Source organism: Ornithorhynchus anatinus, chromosome X5 (genome assembly GCF_004115215.2).
Source record: "Ornithorhynchus anatinus isolate Pmale09 chromosome X5, mOrnAna1.pri.v4, whole genome shotgun sequence".
Lineage (NCBI taxonomy): Eukaryota > Metazoa > Chordata > Mammalia > Monotremata > Ornithorhynchidae > Ornithorhynchus > Ornithorhynchus anatinus.
In genome coordinates this window covers 3224891-3243944 of record NC_041753.1, presented here as the reverse complement: position 1 = coordinate 3243944, position 19054 = coordinate 3224891, and the positions used below count along the sequence as shown (strand labels likewise).

Genomic DNA, 19054 nt, shown 5'->3' with positions numbered 1-19054 from the left:
GACAGTGGATTGAGGCAGGGCCCCAAATGTTTATCATTTCTACAGTTGCTGCATATAGATGAGTCTACAGAGTGTCCCCCCTCCCCTCCCCCATCCCCCCACCAAGCCGATGGAATCCGGGTTGGTCCTGGGCAGGACTCAGTAATATGTCTCCTTCTCTACCCAGCCTGCGGGAGAGAGAAGAGTGGGGTTATAACTATGCCAAGAGGGAAGAGGGATGGCTCAGTTGGAAGGGGGTTTCGGCACACTGAACAGGGTAGAGATGGGGATCAGGGTGGAATTAACTTTCCCAGATTAACCCCACCTTTGCATCTGCTCCCCCTTTGCCCCAATTTGCTCTCTTTGCTCTACCACCCTCCCCGCTCTACAGCACTTGTGTATATATGCACATATTTATAATTCTAAATCTAATTATTTTTATTGATAATGTGTATATATCTATGATTCTACTGATTTATATTGATTGATGCTACTGATGCCCGTTTACTTGTTTGGATGTCTGTCTTCCCGCTTCTAGACTGTGAGCCCGTTGTGGGCAGGGATTATCTCTGTTGCTGAATTGTACTTCTTAAGCGCTTAGTACAGTGCTCTGCACACAGTAAGCCCTCAATAAATAGTATTGAATGAATGAATTCATGTGAGGTGTGAGGGGGTCGTGGCATTGTGGATCAGGGAAGATGAGGGGGCATGGCGGTCCTAGGGGAGGGGGCGGAAAGGCCCAAGCGGACTGGGAGTAGGCAGCAGGGGCAGCCAGGCAGAATGAGGTTGAGGGATTAAAGGGGTGGGGAGGGGGTGTCCTCACTGTAGGGGAGGAGGGGCCAGAGGGAGAGAAAGGGCAAGGTTGGTGGGGGTTGGGGATGGGGCAGGTCAGTGAAAGGGAGATGGGAGGAAGAGCAGGGAAGGGAAGAGAAAGGAAGGGCAGGGAAAGGGCGGAGGGGGGGGGGCGTCAAGGAGAGGGAGATTCGGGAAGGGAGAGGAGGGAGAGAGGCTGATCCGGGGAGGGGGGGAGGGGAGAGGGAGAGAGGGCGGGGGTCGGGCCCTCACCGCCGGGGTAGCGCCGCAGGATGAGCTTGCGGACCTCGTCGTAGACGAAGATGAGGAGGCTGTAGGGGAAGGCGCAGAACCACCACGTGACCCTGTTGGAGGCAGGAGGGCGGGACGAGGTCACCGGCGGGTCGTCGGGAGGGGACACACACCCACACACCCACATCCACTCCCCCCCACACAGACAGAGGGGGAGACAAGGGTCAGACATCGATTAGACTGTGAGCCCGGTTAGACTGTGTTGCCGAATTGTCCGTTTCAAGCGCTTAGTACAGTGCTCTGTACATAATAAGCGCTCAATAAATACTATTGAATGAATGAATGAATACAGAGAGCACAAGAGACGGAGGGAGGGAGTGCGCGAGGGGTAAGCGGGGCAGGGCCCGGTTGCGGGGGACCGACAGATGGGGGTCGGGGCCTCTCGGGGTGGACGGGGCCAGCCCGCACAGGCACCATCCTTAACCACTCGCCCTCCACTTCATTCATTCATTCATTCATTCATTCATTCATAGTATTTATTGAGCGATCACTATGTGCAGAGCACTGTACTAAGCGCTTGGAATGTACAACTCGGCAACAGCTAAAGACAATCTCTGCCCAATAACGGACTCACAGTCTAAACGGGGGAGACAGACAGCACAGCAAAACAGAACCAAACAAAGCAAGTAGTCTGGCGCGGGGTGGTTTACTCAGAGGCCTCGGCCCACTCCAGAGTTCCCGCCCACCCGGAGTCCCCGCCCACCTTGGAGTCCCTACGGCCGGAGCCCAGCCCAGCCAGAATCTCCGCCCATCGAAGAGTCACCGTCCACCCCAGAGTCTCCCCCCCCAGATTTACCGCCCACCCTATAATAATAATGTTGATATTTGTTAAGCGCTCACTATGTGCCATGCACTGTTCTAAACGCTGGGGAAGATACATAGTCATCAGGTTGTCCCAAGTAGGGCTCACAGTCTTCATCCCCATTTTAAAGATGAGGTAACTGAGGGCGGAGAAGTTACGTGACTTGCCCATGGTCGCACAGCTGACAAGCGGTGGATTCGAGATCAGAAGCCACGACCTCTGACTCCCAAGCCCGGGCTCTTTCCACTAAGCCACTCTGCTTCTCTATAATGTTCGCCCCCAGAGTCCCCACCCACCCTAGAATATCCGCCCCCAAAGTGCCCGCCCACCCCAGAGTCCCCGACCCCTATAGGGTCTCAACTCACTCTGGAGACCCCGCCTCGTTAGAGTCCCGGAGTTCCCGCCCACCTTGAGGTCCCGACCCCTCAAGGTCTCAGATCAGTGCTTGGCACATAGTAAGCGCTTTACAAATGCTATGATGATTATTATCATCACTCCACAGTCCCCGGCCCCTCCGAGGCCCCATCCTCACTTGAGCGGGTACATGCGCAGGGCCACGCCCATGCCCGGGCAGTAGGACAAGAAGGCCGCCAGCGCCGTCTCCTCCAGAAGTCCGAAGATCAGGATCTTGTTCCTGGCAGGGAGAGAGACACCGGGGTCGACCTGGGGCGGAGGGGCCCGAGGGAGCCTTGGGGGGCGGCGGTCGGGCCCGGGGCGCGCTCACTTCATGCCCTGCTGGAAGACGGAGTTGCGTCGCGTTTTGCAGATGATGAGGTCGGCCCACTGGACGACCACGATGCTGGCGAAGAAAGCCGTGTGGCAGGTGAACTCCACCACCTTGCGCTGCTCGTACGTCTGAGGGGGGCAGTGACAGGGGATCAGAGGGCGGCAGGCGGTCACCTCTACTTTCTGCCTCCCCCATCCGTTCCCCTCTAGCCCCTGACCTCTCCCGCCGTGCTCCCTGAGCGCTTCCCCAGTGCTCACTTAACACTCCCGCCCTTCTCCTTGAGCGCTGCGGCTCGCCCCCGCCCGCCCCCCCCGGACCCGCACTCACCCACTCCTGTCCGTAGCTGTCCTCCAGATCGTTCCGGGACCGGTCATCCCAGTCCAGCCGGATGCCCAGGAGCCGCGAGGGCAGGAAGCCGTTCTCCGCCAGGATCACGAAGTACGTGAAGAAGCCGCCCAGGGCCTGGATCATCCCTGCATTCGTTCATTCATTCATGGATTCAATCGTATTGATTGAGCGCTTACTGTGTGCAGAGCACTATACTAAGCGCTTGGAAAGTACAATTCAGCAAGAAAGAGAGACAGTCTCTGCCCACACCGGCCTTACAGACTAGAGGGGCGGGGGTGTGGAGCGGGGCAGGGGGAAGCCTGAGGGGGGCTCCGGGTGCTGGTGGGCCGAGGGAGGGTCCTTCCTCCTTCCCCCTACGAGTTTTCAGATGTGCCCTGCGGTGCCCCCTCCCAGCGGGCAGGGCAACCCGTCCCCCCTGCGCGGTGGCCCCCGGCCGGGCGATGCCCACCGATCTGCCCGTAGGCCATGCTGATCAGCCGCTCGTTCACCAGCTTGTCGGTCCGCGGGTTGCGCGGCTGCCGCTTCATGATGTCGCTCTCGGCCGCCTCGTAGGCCAGGGAGATGGCGGGGACCTGGCGGCGGGGGCTCGGCCGGTCAGCCGGGGTCGCCCCCTGCCCCCCGGCCCGCCCCTGGCCCGCCCCCATCCTCCAGCGCCCCGCCCCGCCCCTCACCATGTCGGTGCCCAGGTCGATGCAGAGGATGGTGACGGTGCCCAGCGGCAGGGGGATGTTGGCGATGATGAACAGCAGGAAGGGGGTGATCTCGGGGATGTTGCTGGTTAACGTGTAGGCGATGGATTTCTTCAGGTTGTCGAAGATCAGGCGGCCTGCCGAGGGAAGGGCCCCGGATGATGGGGTTTTTTTGGGGGGGAGACTCAGACAGTCAGTCAATTGTATTTATTGAGCGCTCACTGTGTGCAGAGCACTGTACTAAGCGATTGGAGGAGGACACTATAACAGTATAACCGACACATTCCCTGCCCATGACCAGCTTACAGTCTAGCGGGGGAGAGGCTGTGGGCTGGCCTTCCGCCTCTCTCCGGCCCACCCCCCTAGTCCCGGACAACTGGACCTCGGGCCCCTGCCACCCCCCGCCCGCTCACCCTCCTCGACGCCGGTGACGATGGAGGCGAAGTTGTCGTCCAGCAGGATCATGTCGGCCGCCTGCTTGGACACATCTGAGCCGGAGATGCCCATGGCGATGCCGATGTCCGCTTTCTTGAGCGCCGGAGAGTCGTTCACCCCGTCGCCCGTCACCGCCACGATGGCGCCCTGCGGGGAGAAGGCCGGGGGGGGGGCCGGTGAGGGTCCCGGAACGTTGGGGTACACATCTCTCACCAGTCCTGCAGTCATCTCCCCACATCCCCGTTTCTACAACTTCTCCCTGTTCTTTACTGACCTTGACCACCCCACCTCACCGCTATCTCTCCTGCCCCTAACCACCACCAGTCTCTCCTCCCACCCCACACCGCCCCCGGCCTGTTTCTGACCCCCGGACCCCCAACTCTTTTTGACCCCCCCAAGCCCCCTACTTATCTTTGGCCATCCCGGCCCCCCCACCACTTGTCTCTGACCTCAGCCCCAACTTGTCTCTGACCCCTGGCCTCCCACTTGTCTCTGACCTCAGCCCCAACCTGTCTCTGACCCTTGGCCCCCCAACTTGTCTCTAGCCCCCCCCCCCCCCCCCACCTGTCTCTGACACCCTTCGACGATGATGAGTTTCTGCTGTGGAGACGTGCGGGCGAAAACGATCTCCGTGTGGTTCCGGAGAATCTCGTCCAGGTGTTCGGTGGACATGTCCTTCAGGTCCGAGCCGTGCACCACGCAAGCTTTCGCCTCCCTGCGGAGAGGGCGAGGGAGATTTGGGGGGCCCCCTCCTCCATCACCGTCTCCCCACACTCCCCGTTTCAGTGCCCCGGGAGGAGTGTGAGGGGCTCCTCTCAGGAAGGCTGAGCGGCTCAAAGAAAATCTCCCAAAACCTCCTCAAAGGCAGGAATCCTTTCTACCAACTCTATTGTAATCAATCAACCGATGGTATTCATTGAGTGTTACTGTGTTCAGAGCGCTGTACTAAGCGCTTGGGAGAGGACGATACAACAGAGTTGACAAGACACTTTCCCTGCCCTCTCCTTAGCGCTTAGGACAGTGCTCTGCTCATAGTAAGTACTCAGATAAGTACCACTGATTGATTGAAGCCTCACTTGGCCCAAGCTCTGACGCGGCGTTCTGTGTGGAAACCAATTCTCTCTCTCCTCTTTCCCTCGCGCCCCATGGCTCTAGGGTGGGGGTTTGAAATGGATATTGTTATGATTATTATTAATAAGGTAAATCCTAACTCATCCAAAAGGGATAAATTATTTTAGTCTCTGCCTCTCCCTCTAGACTGTAAGTTCCTGAAGGATAGGGATACTTCTAACTGTTGTACTCCCCCAGGTCGTATAGTAATGATAATGACATTTATTAAGTGCTCACTATATGCCATTCTCTGGGATAGATACAAGATCATCAGATCGGACGCAGTCCCTGCCTCACAAGCTGTTCTTAGTCTACGAAGCAGGTAGAGTAGAGGCGTTACCCCCATTTTACAGTTGAGGAAAATGAAGCGGCTAGAGGTCCAGTGACTTGCCCTAGGTCACACAGCAGGCTAATGGTACAGCCAGGGTTAGAATCTGGGTCACACTAGCCCACACTGCTTCCCTCCCTCAAATCATTTTATTGATAGGTTGCTTGGGGGAGGCTGGGACTCCTGACCTGGGGTTGACCTGGCTGACGGGGATGTTGAGGCGGGCGGCGATGTCTTCCACTGTCTCGTTGCCCTCGGAGATGATGCCCACGCCCTTGGCGATGGCCTTGGCCGTGATGGGGTGGTCACCGGTCACCATGATCACCTGGCGGGGGGAGGGTACAGGGAAGGGAGGGGATCAGAGTTGGGGTAGAAGTAGCAGAAATGGAACTTATCAAGGGCCCATTTCTTGCAGTGCACTCTACTGAGCGCTTGGAAAACTACGACAAAAGGATGAGCTGTGTTTCCTGCCCACAAAGGCTTCCACTGGAACAGGGGCTACCGTCTCCCTTGGACAGATGGAGACTCCCATCTGCCCTGAATCAGGGCTGGGACAGGACCGGTAAGGTAGCCTAAAGACCTAAGGTGGTCAGTGGAAAGAGCCTGGGACTGGGAGTCCGAAGACCCAAACGCTAATTCTAGCTCTGCCATGACTTGCTGTGTGACCCTGGGCAAGTCACTTAACCTAAGATTTGTGCCTCCCTCTAAGATTGTGAGCTCCGGGTGGGTCAGGCGCTGTTTCTGATCGGATTCTCGAGGGTTTAGCGTAGCATTCGGCGCATCGGAAAAAAAAAAGGGCCACCGGTGAGATGACTTCCTGTGATTGTGCCCAGGGGCGGGAGGAGGCTAGGAAGAACATAACCAGAATGCGGTGATCCCGGAGAGACGGACGAGGGCAGGGAGAGTCGATGCCAGGGAGAGAACGTTCCTAGGGAAGGAAATGGACGGTGCCCGAAGGAGGGGGGAAGTGATGCCTGAAAGGGGGGCGGGGGGGAAACACGTTGCCAGGGAAGGAAGAGACGTTGCCAGGGAGAGTGAAGGTTTTGGTCCAGGGACAGGCAGCGTTGGGGGGGGGGAGGGGGCGTTCCAGGGAGGGGAGAGGCGTTGCCAGGAGACCGGCAGGGCATCGCCAGGGAAGGGGCGGGGCGTTGCCAGGGAGGAGGGTGTGGCCGAGGGAAGGGGCGGAGCGTTTTGGGGAAGGGAGAAGCATTACTGAGGAGGAGGGCCGCCAAGGGAGGGGGCGGGGCTTGGCCGGGGCCCCACCTTGATGCCCGCGCTGCGGCACTTGCCCACGGCGTCGGGCACGGCGGCCCTTGGCGGGTCGATCATGGACATGAGCCCCACGAAGCACAGCTTGTCCGTGGGGAAGTTCACCTCGTCCGTGTCGAACTTGAAGCCGCGCGGGAATTTCCCGGCCGGCAGGTTCAGGTGGCAGAACCCTGAGCGTTGCGGGCGAGGAGGAGGAGGAGGTGGAGAAGGGGGAAGAGGTAGAGGAGGGGGAGGAGGAAGAAGAGGAGGGAGAGGAGGAGGGAGAGGAGGAGGCCGGGCAGGGGTGTGAGGGCGCCATCCCGGCTCCGCCACCCTCCGACAGGTCACCCCGCCCCGGGGGGACCCCCAGACCCGCCGGACCCTTCTCTCGTCCCGCCCCTCACCGAGCACGCGCTCCCCCAGCCCCCCGAGCTCCATGTAGGCGTTCTGGAAGGCGTCCTGCATCTCCTTGTCGAGCGGCAGCTCCTTGCCCTGCAGCAGGATGGTGGAGCAGCGGTCGAGGATGCGCTCCGGAGCCCCTTTCATCACCAGCACGTGGCTCTGGGGACTGTCCTCCCGCTCGTGGATGGACAGCTGTGAAGGGTGGCCACAGGGTCAGTGGGGGAGAGGGTGGGGACGGGAAAGGGAGGGAAGGAGGAAAAGAACGAGAAAGCAGAATCAAAGCAATTCTATCGCGCGCCCACGGGGTGCAGAGTAGACTCGATCCCCTCACACCGCGAGGCCCACGAGGGAAAGGGATGCACTGATCCGATCATCATTGCTTCTCTATCCCAGAGCTTAGCACAGTGCTTGGCACGTAGCCTTCGCACATCCCGCTCTTATTATCATCGTCATCATCATCATTACACTCTAGTAATAAACTACAGAGAGAGAAGGAAGCAATTAAGGAGAAGATAACTTCATAAGTGTTAGTTGGTGTGCGGGTGAGTTGGGGGCGTTCATTCGATCGTATTTCATTCGGTCGTATTTATTGAGCACGATACTGCGTGCAGGGCACCGTACTAAGCGCTTACTACCCAAGTGCTTAGGTGGGATGGGGGTCCTGAAGCCCCGGGGCTGGGGGGGAGGGGTCCCGGACCTGGTACTTGTTCGTGGAGTTGAAGGGGATCTCGGCCACTTTGGGGTTCCTGTCCCTCATCTTCCTCACCGACCCGCACGACAGCTCGATGCACTTGAGCAGGGCCGACTCCGAGGCGTCTCCCGCCGTGTCCCGCTGCCGGGTGGAGGAGAGGGGTCGGGTCAGGGGGAGCCCGGAGTCGTTGGAGGAGAGGGGGTACCGGGGGAGGGGGAGAAGGGGCTGAGCCCATCACCTTGGACACGGAGATGCCCTCCTGTCCGGCCCTGAAGACGGCGCGGTTACAGAGTCCGGCGATGCGGGCCAGGGCGGCCCAGGTCGGGGACCGTTTGTCAAACGTGGCGCCTGTGGGGGGGAACGATCAGCTGGAGGACCCCAACCCACAGAAGGGTCAGGGCCGTCCCCCCGGACCCGCCCCGCGATCCCTCTCTGACCGTTCTGGCCCTCGGCCCCCTCCCCCGGGTCTGGCCCCGGCTTCCCGCTGACCATTCTGGTCCCCGTTCTGCCCAAACTGGCCCTCCTCCCGGGAGCCCCGGCTGACCGGACTGGTCCTCGGCCCCCTCCCCCCGGGGGATCCCCCGCTGACCGGACTGATCCTCGGTGGTGTCCGCCTCGTGGATCTGGTTGTCGAACCACATGTGGGCGACGGTCATGCGGTTCTGAGTGAGGGTGCCGGTCTTGTCGGAGCAGATGGTGGACGTGGAGCCCAGCGTCTCCACCGCCTCCAGGTTCTTCACCAGGCAGTTCTTGCGGGCCATGCGCTTGGCCGTCAGGGTCAGACACACCTGGGGGGACGGGGGGCGAGGGGCACGGGGTCACCCCCTCCTCAGTCAGCCGGGGAGGGGTTTCGGGGGGTCGGAGGGGGAGGGGAGGACTCACGGTGACGGTGGCCAGCAGCCCCTCGGGCACGTTGGCCACGATGATGCCGATGAGGAAGATGACGGCCTCCAGCCAGCTGTAGCCCAGGATCAGAGACAGGACGAAGAAGGAGACGCCCAGGAAGACGGCCACGCCCGTGATGAGTTGGATGAAGTGCTCGATCTCCATGGCGATGGGCGTGCGCCCCACCTCCAGGCCCGAAGCCAGCGTGGCGATCCGGCCCATCACCGTCCGGTCGCCCGTGGCGATCACGATGCCCCGGGCCGTGCCTGCGGGGAGGGGGCGGAGGTCATCCTGGCCATCCCCCTGCCTCCGCGCTGACGTTCCACTCCGGAAAATTGGGGCCGGGGGCGAGAACTCATCCCCCCTTTCGCCCAGGACACCCCGTCCTTCCTTCCGTCCGTCCCTCGGGACTCCCAAGATGGGTCTTCTCCCGCCTGCGGAGGGGCTGGGGGGAGGCGGAGGGTCCGGGGGGGTCAGGGGTCCCGAGCGGCGCCCACCTTCCACGCAGTTGGTGGAGAAGAAGCAGATGTTGCGGGTCTCCAGGGGATTCTCGTGGGTGAATTCGGGGGAGCGGGTCTGAGGCTCCGACTCACCCGTCAGCGACGAGTTATCCACCTGGGCCCGGGGGGCGGGGGGAGATGGAAGAAGGGTGGGGAGGGATGGTCAGCCTCCTCACCGGCTCACCGACACTCCCACACACTCAGCAATAATAATAATAATGATGATGCTATTTGTTAAACTCGTACTATGTGCCAGGCACTGTTCTAAGCGCTGGAATAATGGTATTTATCAAGCGCTTACTATGCGCCAAGCACTGTTCTAAGCGCTGGGGTAGATACAAGGAAATCGGGTTGTCCCACGTGGGGCTCACAGTCTTCATCCCCATTTTATACATGAGGGAACTGAAGCACAGAGAAGTGAAGAAACTCGCCCTAGGTCACACAGCAGACAAGGGGCGGAGGTGGGATTAGAACCCACGACCTCTGACTCCCAAGCCCGGGCTCTTGCCACTAAGACACGCTGCTTCTCATCAGCGGAAACCCTCTGGGACACCCTCCCACATATACACAGAAACACGCGTACACCCCGTGCACATGCGCCTCACGTACCCCTTACTTTGTGGCCCCTGTATTCTGTACAACCCAAGGCCCTGGCAGCGTGGCTGGACTGTCAGTGATGGAAGGAAGGTACCAGCAAAAATTGGGGGACCTGGATCCTCCCCTCCCCAACCCTCTCCTGGACTCTCTAGTATTTCTTTTTTTAAAAAATGGCATCTGTTAAACACTTACTATGTGTCAGGCACTATATTAAGTGCTGGGGTAGATATAAAATAATCAGATTAGACACAGTCCATGTCCCATATGGGGCTCCCAGGATTTATCCCCATTTTACAGAAGAGAGAACTGAGGACCAGAGAAGTGCAGTGACTTGCCCAAGGTCACACAACCGACAAGTAGCAGAGCCAGGATAAGAACCCAGGTGCTCTGACTCCCAGGCTGGTGCTCTTTCAATCAATCAGTCGTATTTACCGAGCTTTTACTCCGTGCAGAGCACTACTAAGCGCTTTGGGGAGATCGAAACAACCGAATTAGCAGACACATCCCCTGCCCATAACGAGTTCGCAGTTTTGAGGGGGAGACGAGCCTTACTATGAAGAAGTTATTTAGTTATTATTTAATTATTCCACTAGGCCACGCTGCTTCTCTAGCCCCCCTCCTCCAGACCCCCGACCCCTTAGCCCCTCCCTCAGCCCCCCATCACCTTGCAGCCGTGGGAAGAGATGATGCGTAGATCGGCGGGGACCCGGTCTCCCCCCTTCACCTCCACCAGGTCTCCCACCACCACGTCCTCTGCGTTGATCTGCATCTTCTCTCCCTCCCGCACCACCAGGGCTTGCTGAGGGCGGGGTGAAAGTGGGGATGGACACGGTGGGCGTTCCTGACAGCGTCCTCTTCCCCTTTCTCCCTCCCCTCGCTCTCCCTCAGAGCCCCCCCGGCCCCTACCTGCGGCACCATGTTTTTGAAGGAATCCATGATCTTGGAGCTCTTGGCCTCTTGGTAGTAGGAGAAGCATCCGGTGACGATAACCACGGCCGCCAGGACCACCCCCAGGTACAGCTTTGTCGGGGGAGGGGGAGAAGGAGAGAGAGGTCAATTGGCGGTGGGGACAGGCAGCCCAATCCAGAGACCCTCCAGAGACTCAGTTTCCTTTCAGAGAGTGGGATGGGATGGTGTGTTGGGAGAGGTTCTCTATGGGATTACTCTTCCCCACTTCAAAGCCTTATTGAAAGCCCATCTCCTCCAAGAAGTCTTCCCACACTAAGCTCCCCATCCTCTTCTCCCACTCCCTTCTGTGTCACCCTGACTCGCTCCTTTTTTTCTTCCCCCCTCCCAGCCCCACAGTATTATATCCATGTCTGTCATTTATTTATTCGTATTGATGTCTTTCTCCCCCTCGCCCTAGACTGTAAACTCGTTGTGGGCTGGGAATATATGGGTTTATTGTTGTATTGTCCTCTCCCAAACGCTTAGTTCAGTGCTCTGCGCACTGTAAAGGCTCAATCGATACGTGTGAGTGAATGGCGGGGTGGCCTCTCTCCTACCTCAGAGGATCCCAAGGGTCTCCCCGTGTAGCGGAGGTGGCCCGGGGGGGGAGAGAGGGTAGAGATGTGAGGAGGATCCCGAGGGTCCGGGAAGTGGATGGAGGGAGGCCTTAAGGGTTGGGGGTCGGGGGAAGGGGGATTCCCCCTTCCCCTCCGACTCAGGCCAGGGCTCTTACATTGTCATTGGAAGGCTCGTCCTCCATGGCGGCCTGGATTCCGTAGGCCAAGAAGCAGAGCAGCGCCCCGATCCAGAGCAGGATGGAGAAGCCGCCGAAGAGCTGGCGGCAGAATTTCACCCACTCCGGGGTGGTGGGCGGCGGGGTCAGCGCGTTCGGGCCATCCCGGGCCAGGATCTCCTGGGCCCGCTGGCTGCTGAGCCCCTGCGTGGGAGGGAAGAGGGGGAAGAGAGGGGGTCGACCTGAAAGGGGAGGTGTTGCCCCATCGAGGACCCAGGACTCCTCACCCCCACTCCCCAGTTCTGGTGGAGTGGAAAACGAGCGGGACCGGGAGTGAAGAGATCGGGGTGATGCCTGTTTACTTGTACTGATGTCTGTCTCCCACCTGCTCTACGTGGGTTAGTGGAAAGAGCCCGGGGTCTCTAACTGATTAACATGGATCTACCACAAGACTTAGAACAGTGTTTGGCACTTAATAGGTGCTAATTAATAATAATAATTTGGACCTCGTCCTACCTGATTATCTTATATCTCAATACAGTGCTGGGACATAGGACGTGTTTAAAAATTCCCTTTATTATTATTATCATTATCAATAGGAATTGTAGCCTGGCCCAGCCCAGACTCTCCACTGCATGTCCCGGTCACCCGCCCTTTGAAGCCGGGTGTAATAGCAGTAGTAATAATAATAATAATAATAATAATAATAATGGTATTTGTTAAGCGCTTACTATGTGCCAAGCACTGTTCTAAACGCTGGGGTGGATATAGGCTAAGCAAGTTGTCTCGCGTAAGGCTCACACTTTTAATCCCCATTTTACAGATGAGGTACTGAGGCCCAGAGAAGTTAAGCGCCCAAGGTCACACAACTGACAAGTGGCGGAGCGGAATTAGAATCCATGACCTCTGACTCCCAAGCCCGGGCTCTTTCCAATAAGCCACTCTGCTTCTAGTAGGTAGGGGTAGTGTTTATTAAGTACTTACTGTGTGTGCAGCGCACTCTACTAAGCGCTGTGACAGACTGCACAAGTGGGAAATAGTCACCTTACCTTTGTGAGGCTCATAAACTAGGAGGCTGAGACCTCAACTCACCTTAGACAGGTCCACCTGATACTTCCGGCCCAGCTCGTCCAGAGACAGCTTGTGATCATCCTGGGGGTGGGATGGGCGACATGTTGGGACCATCGGGGGAGGGCCCGCGGGGTCGGGGGGAGGGGGTCGTGTTAGAGAGAGCGATCTCGAGGGGGTTGGGGAATCCTCTTCCGTAAGAGATGACCGTGACAGGGATTCAGGACCTGAGACTTCTAATCCCAGCTCTGTCCCAGATTTGCTTTTTGACCTTGGACAAGTCCCCCTCCCCGCCCCACAGCCCTTGTGTATATATGTACAGATTTATGATGATAATTCCATTTATTTTTATTAATGATGGGTATATATCTATAATTCTATTTATTTATAATGATGCTACTGGTGCCTGTTTACTTGTTTTGATGTCTGTCTCATCCCTTCTAGGCTGTGAGCCCATTGTGGGCCGGGATTGTCTCTATCTGTTGCTGAATTGTACTTCCCAAGCGCTTACTACAGTGCTGTGTACACAGTAAGCGCTCAATAAATACGATTCGATACACGACAGAAGTCTTAAATCTCTCTTGGCCTCAATTTCTTCATCTGTAAAATGGGGATAAAGTATCTACTCTCCCTCCCTCTTAGACTGTGAGCCCCGGAGAAGCAGGGACTATCTACTGCAGCGCCCAGCACAGTGCTTGGCGCCTCGTAATCCCTTAAAGACTACTATAACAACAATAACGAAAATGATATATTACCACTACCGTATACTATTGTTATTACCGATATTAATAACTGAAATGACAATAATAAGTGATGGGTTGTGCCATGGTTGACCTATCCTGGGGTTGGGGTTGGGGGGAGGTTGTGAGTTGAGGGGGTCAGGGGGAGTGGGCCGGGCCACCGGAGGGTCTCACCATGGCCACCTCCTTCTTCAGCTCGTCCAGTTCTCGATCCTTCTGCTTCTTCTTGCCTCCCCCGCCGCCGCCGCCATTCTCCGCCGTGGTGGCCGCGGGCGAGTACTCGCGGCCGGCCTGGAGTCGGGGGAAGGCCGGGGGCCGGACATGGTCAGCCGGGGATCGGTGGAATGGGAAGGAGGGAGCTGGGACTGGGGAGCCTGGCACATCCGAAGTGGTCCCGGGCCGGTTTCCATGGTAACCAGGTTCTCAGCCCTCCCCTGGACCACCAAGGGTAACAGCTTCCTTGGCCCCCGGCCTCGGGCGGACCCCCGGGGAAAGGGGGGGGGGTGTCCCTAATGGAAGGCAGGGGTTCTTATGTGTGTATGTGTGAGTTTGTGTGGGTATGTGTGCTTGTGGGTGTGTTTGTGACACAGCAAAGGGAGCAGAAGGCTATGAAATTTGAGCTATGGGCTGGGAGCTTTTAGAGAAGCAGCGTGGCTTAGTGGAAAGAACCCTGGCTTGAGAGTCAGAGGTCGTGGCTTCTAACCCCGGCTCCGCCACTTTATCACCTGTGTGACTTTAGGCAAGCCACTTCACTTCTCTGTGCCTCAGTGACCTCATCTGTAAAGTGGGAATTTAGACTGTGACATCCCCCAACCCACACACGTGGGACCACCCTTCGACCTCGTATCTACCCTAGTGCTTAGAACAGTGCTTGGCACATAGTAAGCGCTTAACAAATGTCATTATTATTATTATTTTCGAGGAGCTGCAGCCCGAAATCCATCCCGGGTGGAAGCTGGAGTCAGCAGCCTATGCAGTTTTCCGTTAGCGGTCCCGGCCGCCCCCTTCCCCGCCCTCTTCCCTCCCCACTCCCCGCCGCCTGCCCACCCGCTGCCCGCCCCCTGCCCGCTCCTGGCAGGCCTCTCGAGCTCTGGGAGCCAGGAGCCGGCGGGGGGGAGCGGGGATGAAAGGGCGAGAGCCCCCCCTTCCCTCTCTCCATCCCCCGCCCCCCACCCCCGGCCCTGAATGCGGGCCCGAGAACAGAGAGTCCTTTCTGCCCGAGACAGCGGGGGTGGGGGGGGATAGGGGTGGGGGGACGGACGGACCGAGCCGGGGGCTGCCTGGGAACCGGCCGGACCCCTCCCCCCGGGCCTCCCCCGCCCCGCAGCTGCTCCTTGCCCGCCTCCCGCTCCGCAGGGCCGGGCCCGGCGGCCGGCTGGTGGGAGGGGGCTTCTGGGGTGGGGGAGGTCTGGAGTTCCGGCCCCCCCCCCCACTGCTCCTCGCCGTTCCCCGGTACCCCATTTCCTCCCTCCGCTGACAGCGGGGGAAGGGGCGGCGCGGGATGGATTCAAAACACGCCCACGCCCTCATGTGTACACAGTCCCTCCCTGTCACACGCACCCAGATACACAGACTCACACCCACACACATACACTACACACACACACCTGGCACACCCCTAAGCGCATCCTCAGCGGGGTTTATGGGAGAGAGGCCGGGTTTGGGAATCAGAAGTCGTGGGTTCTAATCCCGGCTCCGCCCCTCATCAGCTGTGTGATTTTGGGCAAGCCACTTGCTTCTCTGTGCCTCAGTTACCTCATCGGGAAAATGGGGATTAAGACTGTGAGCCGCACGTGGGACAACCTGGTGACTTTGTATCTACCTCCGGCGCTTAGAACAGCGCTTGGCACCGAACAAGCGCTTAACGAATGCCATCATTATTATTATCCTTATTATCAACACCCAGACACTCGACACACACTTGTCCAGACTACAACACCTCTACACACATACACACACTCATATCCCCAAGCACACAAACTCAAACTCACCACACACACACACACACACACACGCTGATGGACTCACACCTGCTCACTCCCTTGTAGGTTCAAACTGCTACACACACACACAAGCGCCTTCGTAAAGACAAGGCATCCACGCACACCCACCCAAGACACACTCTGACCCACCACCTGGCCCGGGGCCCATATCTACCTCCTCCCACCCACCCTCACGCACGCACTCTTGCAAAGCCACACACTCTCGCAACCCTTCCCACACTCGAGCGCAAGCAGAAAACTTACCCAGTCACAGCTACCGACACACCCAATCACACTCACACCCGGACCAAGATGCGCTCATTGTCACCTTCACTGCCAGCCTCCCACACCCCACATGTTCACACTTATACACTTAAGCACAGGAGCCCGTTGTTGGGCAGGGATTGTCTCTATCTGTTGCCGAATTGTACATTCCAAGCACTTAGTTCAGTGCTCTGCACACAGTAAGCTCTCAATAAATACGATTGAACGAATGAACCGGGCATACGCAAGGTCTCCTCTCCCTGCCCTCTCACTTCTCCTCCCTTCTGTCTCCCACTTTCAGGTCGTGACTTCCCCTAGCCTGTCAGCTCCTTGTGGGTAGGGAACGAGTCTACCAACTCTGATACATTATGGTCTCCCGAAGCGCTTAGTACAGTGTTCTGCACACAGTATATAGGCTTGGATTTATTGATTACTGTTCCCCTCTCCCCCAACGCAACTGCCCTTGACCCCTGACCTCTTGCTCCTCCCCTTTTTGCTCTCCTATTCCTCCGCACCCCCCGGATTCTCTCCTCTCTCCAGTGTCCTACCCACCCCTTAGGCACCCCCACCAGCCAGGCGTTGAGAGGGGGGCGGTCCCAGGAGGGGAGTGGGGAAAAGGGCATAGAGAGGGGGAGGGGAGGCCGGAGGCCGGGGTGGGCCGACTTCTGCCCATGGAAACTTCTCGGGAATCCCAGGCCCTGGCATGGCATGCCCGCGGGACCCATCAATCCTCCCCTGGCAAGGCCTGCCTCCGTCTGCGGTGGGGAGGGCAGCTTCCACCAACTGAAAAGGCCGCAGCCGGGGGAGGGGCGGCTGGTCTGGCCTTTACCCCCTCCTCCTCCGGCCCCCCAGCTGTCCCTGGCATTCAAAGCCTGGGGGAGCGGCCGGGGGGGCCCGCTGCGAGGCCTGGAGTGCAGATATTGGGGAGGGGGTCACCTCCTCCCTTTCCTCACTCGTCTCTGCGGGGGGCGGGGGGCTGTGAGGAGAGGGCTGGGACAGGGATGGGTGGGTGGAAGCCATTGGAAATCGGGGGGTCCCCGAGTCATCCTCTCCCCGTCCCCTCTCCCACCAACCGGCAGGACCCCCGCCCGCCCCCCCTTTTCCCGGGGGTACTCACCCCGCGCCCCATTTTGGGGCAGAGGAGGAGCGGGAACGGAGGACGGAGGTGGAGTGTGATGGGGTTGGAAGGTCAGCGGTGGACCCTGGAGGTGGGGGACAGTGGGGGGCTTGGGGGACGGGGGAGACGATCCCGATCCCGAGTCTGCGGGGAGAGGCAGCCGGGGGCTCGGACGCCACGGACCTTAAATAGCCCCCCGGCCCCCCCTTCCCTCCCTCCCCGGATGGCTGAAATTGGACCCTGGATAACTCCTCCCCCCTGCGACTCCCGGCCCTCTGCGCCCCCTCCTCTCCCCTCCCCCCGCCCCTCACCGCTGCCAGAGAGTGGGGGTGGATGGGGGGGGGTTACTTGGCTCAGGTCCCACCGAAGAGAATTTAAGGACCCCCCCAGCTTCCCCCGCCCCCGAGGCCACCCTCTGTCCTCGTCCTCGACGTCCCCACCGACCAGAAATCGAGGCCGCGATCGGTGGGGGAAACTGAGGCAATGCATCCGAAAGCCTCCCAGGACGGAGGCTGGAGCGGGTGGGCTTGATGCGGTGGGGGTCCTGAGGAGGTCCCCCCTCAATTACCACCCCTCCCCCCAAAGGGAGGCGGGCGTGGCCCTGCCCTCCTCCTCAGCCCCGACTCCCGCCCTGAACGGAGGCGGGGGGATGGACGGAATGGCTCCCGCCAATCTGAGGGACCCCGGCCGGGGCGGCGGGGAGGGAGCGGAGAGGGGCGACCCTCCCCCCCCACCCCCCCACCTCGACTCTGAGCCGAGCCAGGCCTCGAAGCCAGCGGTCGCCCTCCGCGGAGGGATTAAGGAGGAGAATTCCCGCCGGGAAATCCGCTCCCGAGGCCTCGGGGGTCGGAGTCTGAATTCCCCAAATAATTGCAGCCCCCTCCCCCCACGCCCCCGCTCCACACCCCCACATCCCAGCTCCCCTCTCCATCCAGCGGTGTCAGCACTTGCCATTTCCCAGAAGACTCCTTGTCCCCACTCCATCTTCCTCCATCCTCCTTCTCCTCGTCCTCCTCCACCTCTCCGCTCTCTCCTTCTTCTCTTTCTCCATATCTTCTCCTCCTCCTCCTCCTCCTCCTCCTCCTCCTCCTCCTCCTCCTCCTCCTCCTCCTCCTCCAGGACCTCTCCTTCTCTTTCTCCTCTCCTCTTCCTCCTCCACCTTTCCGCCCTCTCCTCCTTCTTCTTCTCCTTCTCCACCTCTCCTCTTCCTCCAGGACCTCTCCTTCTCTTCCTCCTCTCCTCCTCTTCCTCCTCCACCTTTCCGCCCTCTCCTTCTTCTTCTCCTTCAACACCTCTCCTCCTCCTCTTTCAGGACCTCTCCTTCTCTTCCTCCTCTCCTTCTCTTCCTCTTCCACCTCTCTGCCCTCTCCTCCTACTCCTCCTTTCTCCTCTTCCTCTTCTACCTCTCCGCTCCCTCCTTCTTCTCCTCCCTCTCCACCTCTCCTCCACATCCCCACCCCCTCCTCCTTCTTCTCCTCCACTTCTCCTTCTCTTCCTCCTCCACCCTTCCTTCCTCTTCTTCTCCTCCTCCTCCTCCACCCCGGGACTCTGGTCCTTCAGTGGGTGGGATCAAGGTTGGACTTGAAGAAGGTATTTCCAGCCTTGGGAGCAGGAGGCTGGTCCTGAGCAGGGGGACACCCAGAATGAACCGGGCTCTGGGTTTGGAGCGGTGTGGGGGCACTGGGACTTTGGGCTCATGGCTGGGGAAGGGGTAGGATGAGAGTCCCTAGAGGTTGGGGAGGATTAGGGAAGGGCAGAGCTGGGCACAGATGACTAGAGTCCTGAACCTATGAGTGAGAATGACTCTGTGTGTGTGTGTGTGTGTGTGTGTGTGTGTGTGCATGTTATTATTCAATGTGTGTTAGGTGTGCAACTGTCCATACTGGAGTATGTGAGAGTGTGTGATATTGTACACGTTAGTGTGTCTGTGTGATTTGGTGCTACTATACTCATTAATGTGTGTGAGAGTGCATGGAATGTGTCTAACTGGGTTATTTTAGTGTGTATCTTTGATTGTGTTTACCGTGCACATTAGTGGGTGAAAGAGTGTAGGTTTGGTGGTGTGTGTGTGTTAGTGAGACCATGTGGGTGTAGGTGTGCTTGTGTGTGTGTGTGCATGGCCAAAAGAAATATGTCATGCTGTAATAATAATAATAATGATAATAATGATAATGATATTTGTTAAACACTTTCTATGTACCAAGCTACTTTGGTAGATACAAGAAAATCAAGTTGGATAGTCTTTGTCCCTCATGGGGCTTGCAGTCTAAGTAGGAGGAAGAAGGGGTACTGAATCTCTATTTTACAGGTGAGCACACTGAGGCACAGAGTTACAAATGTACCCAATGTTATGTCTG

At 58.5% G+C, this 19054-nt stretch overlaps 1 protein-coding gene across 3 annotated transcripts; it reads right to left on the bottom strand.

Moving 5' to 3' along the window:
• On the bottom strand, positions 1-16852 carry LOC100083795 (sodium/potassium-transporting ATPase subunit alpha-2). 3 transcript variants are annotated; one of them, XM_029056000.2, is made up of 23 exons: positions 16698-16852; positions 13509-13625; positions 12619-12678; positions 11527-11730; positions 10752-10865; positions 10510-10644; positions 9246-9363; positions 8746-9014; positions 8453-8651; positions 8102-8211; positions 7870-8004; positions 7175-7364; positions 6786-6961; positions 5711-5847; positions 4649-4799; positions 4063-4231; positions 3632-3786; positions 3409-3532; positions 2940-3085; positions 2610-2740; positions 2418-2519; positions 1045-1136; positions 1-167 (listed from the first exon to the last, which is right to left on the bottom strand). In XM_029056000.2, exons 1-23 carry the CDS (start codon positions 16707-16709, stop codon positions 139-141), a joined length of 3075 nt encoding a protein of 1024 aa, XP_028911833.1. In that variant the 5' UTR covers positions 16710-16852; the 3' UTR covers positions 1-138. The 3 variants fall into 3 exon arrangements, with proteins under 3 accessions (XP_028911833.1, XP_028911834.1, XP_028911835.1); XM_029056001.2 differs by lacking the exons at positions 6786-6961; positions 7175-7364; positions 7870-8004; ... (8 more) ...; positions 13509-13625; positions 16698-16852 and adding an exon at positions 6385-6464; XM_029056002.2 differs by lacking the exons at positions 4649-4799; positions 5711-5847; positions 6786-6961; ... (10 more) ...; positions 13509-13625; positions 16698-16852 and adding an exon at positions 4594-4600.
• Between the last annotated feature and the right edge of the window lie 2202 nt (positions 16853-19054).